The following is an 11890-nucleotide window of genomic DNA, read 5'->3' as shown; positions in this document are numbered from 1 at the left end:
GAAAGAAATTGATGTTTAACTGGACCGTTTTAGAAAAGAATTACGCTTTTTATAGACAAGAAAGAGAAAAAAAATTTAATTTTGAAAATTATGTTCATTAGGTTTTCTTTCCAAACTCGGTAAAACTTAATACATTTCGTCATCTGCCAGATGGAAGCGCGAATTTAAAATTAAGATAAATTATCTTAGATAATTCGAATTGCTTGTGATCTCATTGATTTCGACCTAAATTTCTGAGAAAACTGGTCAACAGTTATCAGGGGGAGAGAGGAAGAGGCTTTCTATTGCTACAGAGGTGAATTCACTAATCAATTTTTAATTAGTTTTGTGAGTGATTAATTTGCTTTTTCTTGGCAGATTAATCTGATTATCATGGATCCACCGATACTCTTCTGTGATGAACCAACTTCGGGAATCGATTCATTCATGGCTCTGAGTGTAATTTCGGTTCTAAAGTCGTTGGCGTCCGAGCGATTTCATATTCATAAGCTCTAACTTTTGGTTTGGTCATCAATTGGTCCATCTCATGTTATCATTTCTTTGCTGATAAAAAACAATTGATACATTTTTTTTGACATAAACCTCAAATCTGATTCAATGTTAATCGGATTGACTATCTATCCGGTTATTGTAATTGGAATTTCACTCATTTCAATCTACATGTAAATTTATCCTCTAAACTTTGATAAACAAAATCTAAACAATCGACTCCTCTCTTGTTGACAATTACTAATTTGCTGCACTTTGTTTACTCAATCAATTGTCATGAAATGTTCCCAGGTTATTGATCTTTACATAAGTGCTAATAATGTAAGATAGAAAGTATTTAGATCATAAAATCGTTAAGAATTAATATATATTAATACTTACTCATTTGCACGGATATCATGAACGAAATATTTGTAAGCTTGACCATAATAAGAATCATCATCACCAAACATTTTGAGATATTTGAATTTCTTTGAAATCAAATCAACTCGAATACCTTTTCTTCCGGAATCATAAATTATATCGACGATATGATCAGCCTCAATCAGAGAAGTGGACATTGTCTCATCTCGAGTGAATTGACCATATTTAGTCCAGAGGTTCGATCTTGATAAACGTCGAATATTAATTTTATCTTCACCCAGTTCATAGATTGCAACCAACGACTTATCATAATGTCGATTAATCATACAATCAGATTGGCAGAATTCTGGTAGATAATCACGAGGCTTCTTTCCGTATGGAAGATTAGAAACGATTCCAACTTTCTTAAATATTGATACGCAAGATAGAATCTCTTCATCATTCATACGACAAAAATTTATGAACCTCATGAGTTGAGGTAGATATTGTTTTCGAGTTTCATTAACTGCGCACCATCGAACAATAGGAACATCTGCAACCCGAAGAAACAACCAAATTCATTTTGAATAAGCGTTCCAATAGAGCAACTGAAAATTGTAGATATGATTTTGTATGAGATTGAAAGAAATACTTCCTAATAAAAGAATTAATCTCTTCATGTATCTTTTCAAGACATTTATGATTCTCATATAAATCTAAAACTTTTCCAATAGTTTGATGTTGAAATTCGATTGGTAGAAATCATAATATTTCTGTTTAATTTCGCCCATTCCAAGGTAATCAGCAGTTTCCATCATTAAAAAGACACTTTCAATGGAAATCGATAGATGACCATCCAAAATAAACTCGATAATATTATCGAATGAAATTTCATCAAGATCAAGTTCTATTTTGGTTTTGTCACAATTAGAATCGGAAAATAGTTTTAAAAAATAAGGAATCGATGATAACTTTTGTTTAGAAATTTCGTAAGATTTTTTTCTATTCACAATCGTAACATTATTATTCTCAAAAGGATAAATTGATCTTCCATCTTGAAGCGATTTGATTCGATGTTCACTCGTTAAAACCGAACAGTAACTGCTGAAAAGTTAACTCTTTCATTTTTTAGATAAGAAGAAAATGGTGTCACTACTTTCGTCATCTACTAAATAGAAGCGGCTTTGAAATTGAGAAAATTAAACATTCAATATCTGTATTGAACATACAGTAAATGTAGAGATTATTAGCAATAAAATCAGAACTTGATATGAATAGATATTTTAGGAATCAAAATATCAGTGAATTATAATCAAGCCCGCAAATTGTCCTCCAAAATTTAAACATATCAATGAGCGACGCTCATTATTTAACTCATCAACTTTTACCTGCTCCATAGATTGATGTTCTGGTTAAATTCATATGGATATTCACATGAATTTCTGATGATTTGTGTCAATTGTATGAAGAATTGCGATTAATTAGATTTTAGAAGCAATGTATCAATTTTCTTACCTTAATTGTTATGTTGAATTGGGTAATTTATTGGCTATTCTTGGTCCATCAGGAGCAGGTAATTCAGTATATTTATAAGCTGATCTGGTTTATTTTTTGTTCCATTATTAACAAATTGTTTCTTCAATTGTTTTGGTACAACAACTTTACTCAATGTATTGACTGGTCAAAATTTAATTAATGTCATTGTCAATGACACTTATCAAAGTCTAATTAGTTTTGTGAATGACCAATTTGCTTTTTCTTGGCATCAGATTATCATGGATCCATCGATTCATTCATGGCTCTGAGTGTAATTTCAGTTCTAAAGTCATTGGCGTCCGAGCAACGAACTATCATTTGTACCATTCATCAGCCTTCGTCCGAAATATTTAAATTGTTTGATAAAATTATGCTTATTGCTGATGGTCGACTTGCATTTTTTGGTACCTCTGGTCAAGCGATTGATTTTTTCTCATCAAATGGTCAAGTCTGTCCATCTAATTTAATCCACCCGATTTTTTTCGTTTAAAATTAAAGGATATCGAATGTAATTCATTATCATCCTAAATCTGACTCGGTTAATCTTTTGCTGTTTATACAAAGAGTAATAGCTATTACAATAATCACATACTTTTCCGGTTTTCTAATTTGAAATTTGTTCCATGTTAATGAACTAAGGTAATGAAGATACCTTGAGATGAGTTAAAATACCTAAGCGATGTTGATGAGAACTCGAATTCAATACCTCATAAATAAGACCATCCCAAATGAATCCATTAACAACATTTCGTATCATTTAATTGATGTACATTATTAATCTCTGATCACTAATAAAAACTCGTTAACGATTTCCTTACAAAGAGTTAAGCTTTTAATTGTCAAAAGAAAATGGTCAATTTGAACGACTATATCATTCGGTCCAAAGATATTAATTAGTGATATTATCCAACAAACTTGTAATGTGATATGACTAATACATTGAAAGTCGGTTACGAATTGAAAAATTAAAAGCTTCATGTGATGACTAATTCATCACCAAATCGAAAAATAAGCAAATTAATAATCAAATTAGTAATAAAACAAAGACATTTCGTCATTTATTAAATGAGGAACAATCACCAAATGAAGATCGTATTAATTGAAAACTGATCAAACAATTTGTTTGCATGAGACTGTGGAAATTTTTAATTATTGATCAAAGCTAATCTTTTCTGTTTTAAGGTTCATAATTGCGAATGAATTGAAATTAAGAAACAAAAATGGAATATGAAAGTGAAAATTATCACGTAAATTAAGAAAAGCTCAATCAAACTTAATTGTTTTAAGTGATTAAACATCAATATTTTAAATCGATCAGTTAATTTTCAAAATCAATTGGTACACAAATCGATGCAATTGCGATCATCTTTTCTTGAGATTCAATTTTAGACATCAATTGCCAATAATCTGTATCATCGATATAAGAATAAATCATTTTCGTTTCCTTGTTACAAATAAGAACCGAATTGTTATGACAAATCATCTCAATATGATTCAGAGAATCGCTTCCGATAAAACCTTTTAAAAACGAGTGGTCGAGTACTATTGATGCACCATTTGTGCCACTTCCATATCCACTCACACGTTGTCGACGGAAATCAACTTTCGTCAAAAAGTACAAGAACTTTTGCGAACTTGAATACATATCTGGTTTCGATAACAAACAGGACCGAGTTCTAGCGGATCTTTGGGATTCACAAGAAGACAATTTTCGATAATCAAGAGACGGTAACAGGAGCACCAGCTCATGCGACCTTAGAACGACGAGATTCAATGCACCAATCGTCCCATCATCATCAGTTCTAGTAGAGTCAACGTCATTTCCAGTTCCATTACAAATTGCCTGTGCTCACCGAGAAAAATGGCTTCCAAACGTTTGATGTTCAAATTTTTGCAAATATTAGATCCACTTAGCGAGTCACTGATTTTTACGTAAGTACTGAGAATGCAAAAGATAAAGAGTATTTAGTAATACATACATGTATTATGTTATCAATATGCATCAATACTTACTGATTGCAACAAATATCATGAGCGAAATACTTGTAAACTTGACCATAATAAGAATTGTCATCACCAAACATTTTGAGATATTTGAATTTCTTTGAAATCAAATCAACCCGAATACCTTTTCTTCCAGAATCATAGATTATATCGATAATATGATCAGCCTCAATTAAAGAAGAAGAAATTGTCTCATCGCGAGTGAATTGACCATATTTAGTCCAAACATTTGATCTTGATAAACGTCGAATGTTAATTTTATCTTTACCCAGTTCATAGATTGCAACCAACGACTTATCATAATGTCGATTAATTATGCAATCTGGCAGAATTCGGGAAGACAGGCACGGGGAGATCTTCTTCGACTGTGGAGCGTTGAGAGTGAATCCAGAAGTTGTAAGCATCGAGGCGACACTTTGAATCTCTACATCATTCAAACGACAAAAATTGATGAATTTCATGAGTTGAGGTAGATATTGTATTCGAGCCTTTTTATTGAAAAAGCTCCATCGCTTAATGGCTTCATATTTGAAACTCGAAAGAAACAACCAAATTCAACTTCAAAATTCGTTCCAATAGAGCGACTGGAAATTTTAGAAATGCTCGTGTGCGAGTAATTGGAAGGAAAAATTTCGCAATAAATGAATTGAGCTTTTCTTCAGTAAACATTTCAGGATTCACGTTTATCATAAAAATCCAAGAACTCTTCCAATAGTTTGATGTTGAAATTCGATTGGTAGAAATCAAGATACTTCTGTTTGATTTCGCCCAGTCCGAGGTAATCAGCAGTTTCCATCATTGATAAGGCATTTTCAATGGAAATCGATAAATGACCATCCAGAATAAACTCGATAATATTATCAAATGAACTTTCATCAAGATCAAGTTCTATTTTGGTTGTGTCACAATTAGAATCGGCAAATAATTTCACAAAGTAAGGAATCGACGATAACTTTTGTTTAGAAATTTTGTAAGATTTTTCTCTATTCACAATAGTAACATTATTATTTTCTAAAAGGATAAATTGATCTTCCATCTTGAGGCAGTTTAATGATCACTTGAAAGAAATTAATGTTTAACTGGACCGTTTTAGAAAAGAATTACGCTTTTTATAGACAAGAAAGAGAAAACAAAATTTAATTTTGAAAATTATGTTCATTAGGTTTTCTTTCCAAACTCGGTAGGACTTAATACATTTCGTCATCTGCCAGATGGAAGCGCGAATTTAAAATTAAGATAAATTATCTTAGATAATTCGAATTGCTTGTGATCTCATTGATTTCGACCTAAATTTCTGAGAAAACTGGTCAACAGTTATCAGGGGGAGAGAGGAAGAGGCTTTCTATTGCTACAGAGGTGAATTTACTAATCAATTTTTAATTAGTTTTGTGAGTGATTAATTTGCTTGTTCTTGGCATCAGATTATTATGGATCCACCGATACTCTTCTGTGATGAACCAACTTCGGGAATCAATTCATTCATGGCTCTGAGTGTAATTTCGGTTCTAAAGTCGTTGGCGTCCGAGCGATTTCATATTCATAAGCTCTAATTTTTGGTTTGGTCATCAATTGGTCCATCTCATGTTATCATTTCTTTGCTGATAAAAAACAATTGATACATTTTTTTTGACATAAATCTCAAATCTGATTCAATGTTAATCGGATTGACTATCTATCTGGTTATTGTAATTGGAATTTCACTCATTTCAATCTACATGTAAATTTATCCTCTAAACTTTGATAAACAAAATCTAAACAATCGACTCCTCTCTTGTTGACAATTACTAATTTTCCGCACTTTGTTTACTCAATCAATTGTCATGCGAAATGTTCCCAGGTTATTGATCTTTACAAAAGTGCCACTAATGTAAGATAGAAAGTATTTAGATCATAAAATCGTTAAGAATTAATACTTACTAATTTGCACGGATATCATGAACGAAATATTTGTAAGCTTGACCATAATAAGAATCATCATCACCAAACATTTGAAGAAATTTGAATTTCTTTGAAATCAAATCAACTCGAATACCTTTTCTTCCGGAATCATAAATTATATCAACGATATGATCAGCCTCAATCAGAGAAGTGGACATTGTCTCATCTCGAGTGAATTGGCCATATTTAGTCCAGAGGTTCGATCTAGATAAACGTCGAATATTAATTTTATCTTCACCCAGTTCATAGATTGCAACCAACGTCTTATCATAATGTCGATTAATCATACAATCAGATTGGCAGCATTCTGGTAGATAAGCACGAGGCTTCTTTCCGTATGGAAGATCAGAAACGATTCCAACTTTCCTAAATATTGATACGCAATATAGAATCTCTTCATCATTCATACGACAAAAATTTATGAACTTCATGAGTTGATGGAGATATTGTTTTCGAGTTTCATTAACTGCGCACCATCGAACAATAGCTTCGAACATCTGCAACTCCGAAGAAACAACCAAATTCATTTTGAATAAGCGTTCCAATAGAGCAACTGAAAATTGTAGATATGATTTTGTATGAGAGATTGGAAAGAAATACTTCCTAATAAAAGAATTAATCTTCTCTTCATGTATCTTTTCAAGACATTTATGATTCTCATATAAATCTAAAACTTTTCCAATAGTTTGATGTTGAAATTCGATTGGTAGAAATCATAATATTTCTGTTTAATTTCGCCCATTCCAAGGTAATCAGCAGTTTCCATCATTAAAAAGACACTTTCAATGGAAATCGATAGATGACCATCCAAAATAAACTCGATAATATTATCGAATGAAATTTCATCAAGATCAAGTTCTATTTTGGTTTTGTCACAATTAGAATCGGAAAATAGTTTTAAAAAATAAGGAATCGATGATAACTTTTGTTTAGAAATTTCGTAAGATTTTTTTCTATTCACAATCGTAACATTATTATTCTCAAAAGGATAAATTGATCTTCCATCTTGAAGCGATTTGATTCGATGTTCACTCGTTAAAACCGAACAGTAACTGCTGAAAAGTTAACTCTTTCATTTTTTTAGATAAGAAGAAAATGGTGTCACTACTTTCGTCATCTACTAAATAGAAGCGCGGCTTTGAAATTGAGAAAATTAAACATTCAATATCTGTATTGAACATACAGTAAATGTAGAGATTATTAGCAATAAAATCAGAACTTGGATATGAATAGATATTTTAGGAATCAAAATATCAGTAAGAATTATAATCAAGCCCGCAAATTGTCCTCCAAAATTTAAACATCGCTCAATGAGCGACGCTCATTATTTAACTCATCAACTTTTACCTGCTCCATAGATTGATGTTCTGATTGAATTCATATGGATATTCACATGGATTTCTGATGATTTGTGTCAATTGTATGAAGAATTGCGATTAATTAGATTTTAGAAGCAATGTATCAATTTTCTTACCTTAATTGTTATGTTGTCTGGTTATGTTGAATAGGGTAATTTATTGGCTATTCTTGGTCCATCAGAGGCAGGTAATTCAGTATATTTAGTTGATCTGGTTGCTTTTTTTTGTTCCATTATTAACAAATTTTTTCTTCAATTGTTTTGGTAAAACAACTTTACTCAATGTATTGATGGGTCAAAATTTAATTAATGTCATTGTCAATGACACTAATCAAAGTCTAATTAGTCTTGTGAATGATCAATTTGCTTTTTCTTGGCATCAGATTATCATGGATCCATCGATTCATTCATGGCTCTGAGTGTAATTTCAGTTCTAAAGTCATTGGCGTCCGAGCAACGAACTATCATTTGTACCATTCATCAGCCTTCGTCCGAAATATTTAAATTGTTTGATAAAATTATGCTTATTGCTGATGGTCGACTTGCATTTTTTGGTACCTCTGGTCAAGCGATTGATTTTTCTCATCAAATGGTCAAGTCTGTCCATCTAATTATAATCCACCCGATTTTTTCGTTTAAAATTAAAGGATATCGAATGTAACTCATTATCATCCTAAATCTGACTCGGTTAATCTTTTGATGATGCTGTTTATATCAGCACAATAATCACATACTTTTCCGGTTTTCTAATTTGAAATTTGTTCCATGTTAATGAACTGTGGTAATGAAGATACCTTGAGATGAGTTAAAATACCTAAGCGATGTTGATGAGAACTCGAATTCAATACCTCATAAATAAGACCATCCCGAATGAATCCATTAACAACATTTCGTATCATTTAATTGATGTACATTATTAATCTCTGATCACTAATAAAAACTCGTTAACGGTTTCCTTAAAAAGAGTTAAGCTTTTAATTGTCAAAAGAAAATGGTCAATTTGAACGACTATATCATTCGGTCCAAAGATATTAATTAGTGATATTATCCAACAAACTTGTAATGTGATATGACTAATACATTGAAAGTCGGTTACGAATTAAAAAATTAAAAGCTTCATGTGATGACTAATTCATCACCAAATCGAAAAATAAGCAAATTAATAATCAAATTAGTAATAAAACAAAGACATTTCGTCATTTATTAAATGAGGAACAATCACCAAATGAAGATCGGATTAATTGAAAACTGATCAAACAATTTGTTTGCATGAGATTGTGGAAATTTTTAATTATTGATCAAAGCTAATCTTTTCTGTTTTAAGGTTCATAATTGCGAATGAATTGAAATTAAGAAACAATAATGGAATATGAAAGTGAAAATTATCACGTAAATTAAGAAAAGCTCAATCAAACTTAATTGTTTTAAGTGATTAAACATCAATGTTTCAAATCGATCAGTTATTTTTCAAAATCAATTGGTAAACAAATCGATGCAATTGCGATCATCTTTTCTTGAGATTCAATTTTAGACATCAATTGCCAATAATCTGTATCATCGCTATAAGAATAAATCATTTTCGTTTCCTTGTTACAAATAAGAACCGAATTGTTATGACAAATCATCTCAATATGATTCAGAGAATCGCTTCCGATAAAATCTTTTAGGAACGAGAAGTCGAGTACTATTGATGCACCATTTGTGCCACTTCCATATCCACTCACGTTGTCGACGGAAATCAACTTTCGTCAAAAAGTACAAGAACTTTTGCGAACTTGAATACATATCTGGTTTCGATAACAAACAGGACCGAGTTCTAGCGGATCTTTGGGATTCACAAGAAGACAATTTTCGATAATCAAGAGACGGGCAATAACAGGGAGCATTCACCAGCTCATGCGACTCCTTAGAACGACGAGATTCAATGCACCAATCGTCCCATCCATCATCAGTTCTAGTAGAGTCAACGTCATTTCCAGTTCCATTACAAATTGCCTCCAAGTGCTCACCGAGAAAAATGGCTTCCAAACGTTTGATGTTCAAATTTTTGCAAATATTAGATCCACTTAGCGAGTCACTGATTTTTACGTAAGTACTGAGAATGCAAAAGATAAAGAGTATTTAGTAATACATACATGTATTATGTTATCAATATGCATCAATACTTACTGATTGCAACAAATATCATGAGCGAAATACTTGTAAACTTGACCATAATAAGAATTGTCATCACCAAACATTTTGAGATATTTGAATTTCTTTGAAATCAAATCAACCCGAATACCTTTTCTTCCAGAATCATAGATTATATCGATAATATGATCAGCCTCAATTAAAGAAGAAGAAATTGTCTCATCGCGAGTGAATTGACCATATTTAGTCCAAACATTTGATCTTGATAAACGTCGAATGTTAATTTTATCTTTACCCAGTTCATAGATTGCAACCAACGACTTATCATAATGTCGATTAATTATGCAATCAGATTGGCAGAATTCGGGAAGACAGGCACGGGGAGATTTCTTCTTCGACTGTGGAGCGTTGAGAGTGAATCCAGAAGTTGTAAGCATCGAGGCGACACTTTGAATCTCTACATCATTCAAACGACAAAAATTGATGAATTTCATGAGTTGAGGTAGATATTGTATTCGAGCCTTTTTATTGAAAAAGCTCCATCGCTTAATGGCTTCATATATTTGAAACTCGAAAACAACCAAATTCAACTTCAAAATTCGTTCCAATAGAGCGACTGAAATTTTAGAAATGCTCGTGTGAGTAATTGGAAGGAAAAATTTCGCAATAAATGAATTGAGCTTTTCTTCAGTAAACATTTCAGGATTCACGTTTATCATAAAAACCAAGAACTCTTCCAATAGTTTGATGTTGAAATTCGATTGGTAGAAATCAAGATACTTCTGTTTGATTTCGCCCAGTCCGAGGTAATCAGCAGTTTCCATCATTGATAAGGCATTTTCAATGGAAATCGATAAATGACCATCCAGAATAAACTCGATAATATTATCAAATGAACTTTCATCAAGATCAAGTTCTATTTTGGTTGTGTCACAATTAGAATCGGCAAATAATTTCACAAAGTAAGGAATCGACGATAACTTTTGTTTAGAAATTTTGTAAGATTTTTCTCTATTCACAATAGTAACATAATCATTTTCTAAAAGGATAAATTGATCTTCCATCTTGAGGCAGTTTAATGATCACTTGAAAGAAATTAATGTTTAACTGAACCGTTATAGAAAAGAATTAAACTTTTTATAGACAAGAAAGACAAAAGAAAATGATGACGACTAGGTTTTCTCCAAGAGAGAGAGAGAGAGAGAGAAGAGAGAGAGAGCAGTTGACAGCTCTTACGTCGATATTTTCATCACAAAATTTTAGTCGAAAAAAATTAGCGTTGTGATGATGAAATTCAAGACAATACAATAAACAATTAGACTTGTGTTCAATTTAAAGTGAAATCAATTAATGAAAAGCTAAGTGATGAGTTATAGAGTTTCGCAATACTTGCTTAAAGTATTTATCGATATTAAAAGTATTGTAACACAGAATATCGATAATATTACTAATACTAGTATTGGTAAATATTGCTAAAATATCGTTAAAAATCGCGATTTTCATTGACTTATCGCCCGATTTTAATGATTAAAAGTCCGATCAGTTTTTGAAAATCGATCAAAAATTAGATTTTCTATCGATTTTCTAGTATTGGTATCGAATAAAAAAGTATCAATAAGTATTGCAAGTTGAAATATCGATATAATATATCGATACAATAGTATTACAGAAACACTAATGAGTTACATCATAATCCAACAATTAATAAATCAAGTGATTTAAGTTCCGCTAAACTGGATCACAACCTTGTGTTTCTGAGGTTAAATTAACTGAGCTGATTTTCTCAATGTAACCGATACAAAAACAAACCAATCGGCTCGTTTCTAAATGATAATTAAAATTTGTCTTCACTTTAAGTATCCAATCAATTTTTTAAGAAGCAACAATTATAAGTGCATTAGTCAGTCGAATCCCTTTAACAACATTTCGTGTCTTCATCTAATTAATTGTTAATCTTTAATTAGCTTATAAGGAACTAACGGTTTTCACAAAAGCGTTTAACTGTCAAAAGAAAATGGACTCCATTTAATGTTTTCTACTCGGTTCCTTTTCAAACTCAAGACATTCGATTGCAATTTACATAAATGTGAA

The 11890-nt window shown here is 31.5% G+C and overlaps 3 protein-coding genes across 3 annotated transcripts; 2 read left to right on the top strand and 1 right to left on the bottom strand.

Moving 5' to 3' along the window:
- Window positions 1-150: 150 nt before the first annotated feature.
- On the top strand, window positions 151-2857 carry LOC128386969 (protein white-like). The gene is made up of 5 exons (XM_053346096.1): window positions 151-156; window positions 239-295; window positions 358-462; window positions 2317-2404; window positions 2601-2857. Exons 1-5 carry the CDS (start codon window positions 151-153, stop codon window positions 2855-2857), a joined length of 513 nt encoding a protein of 170 aa, XP_053202071.1.
- Window positions 2858-5309: 2452 nt separating this feature from the next.
- On the top strand, window positions 5310-8545 carry LOC128386968 (protein white-like). Its single transcript, XM_053346095.1, has 4 exons — window positions 5310-5914; window positions 6229-6238; window positions 7818-7854; window positions 8050-8545. Exons 1-4 carry the CDS (start codon window positions 5799-5801, stop codon window positions 8325-8327), a joined length of 441 nt encoding a protein of 146 aa, XP_053202070.1. The 5' UTR covers window positions 5310-5798; the 3' UTR covers window positions 8328-8545.
- Window positions 8546-8886: 341 nt separating this feature from the next.
- Window positions 8887-10977, bottom strand: LOC128386967 (uncharacterized). Its single transcript, XM_053346094.1, has 2 exons — window positions 9836-10977; window positions 8887-9761 (listed from the first exon to the last, which is right to left on the bottom strand). The coding sequence occupies exons 1-2, from the start codon at window positions 10861-10863 to the stop codon at window positions 9293-9295; spliced, it is 1497 nt and encodes a 498-aa protein (XP_053202069.1). The 5' UTR covers window positions 10864-10977; the 3' UTR covers window positions 8887-9292.
- Window positions 10978-11890: the final 913 nt, after the last annotated feature.

This window comes from Panonychus citri, unplaced genomic scaffold (assembly GCF_014898815.1).
Source record: "Panonychus citri isolate SS breed McGregor unplaced genomic scaffold, ASM1489881v1 Contig00077, whole genome shotgun sequence".
In the NCBI taxonomy this organism is placed as follows: Eukaryota; Metazoa; Arthropoda; class Arachnida; order Trombidiformes; family Tetranychidae; genus Panonychus; species Panonychus citri.
Note: the sequence above shows the minus strand (reverse complement) of the source record. Positions and strands in the feature narration are given on the sequence as shown.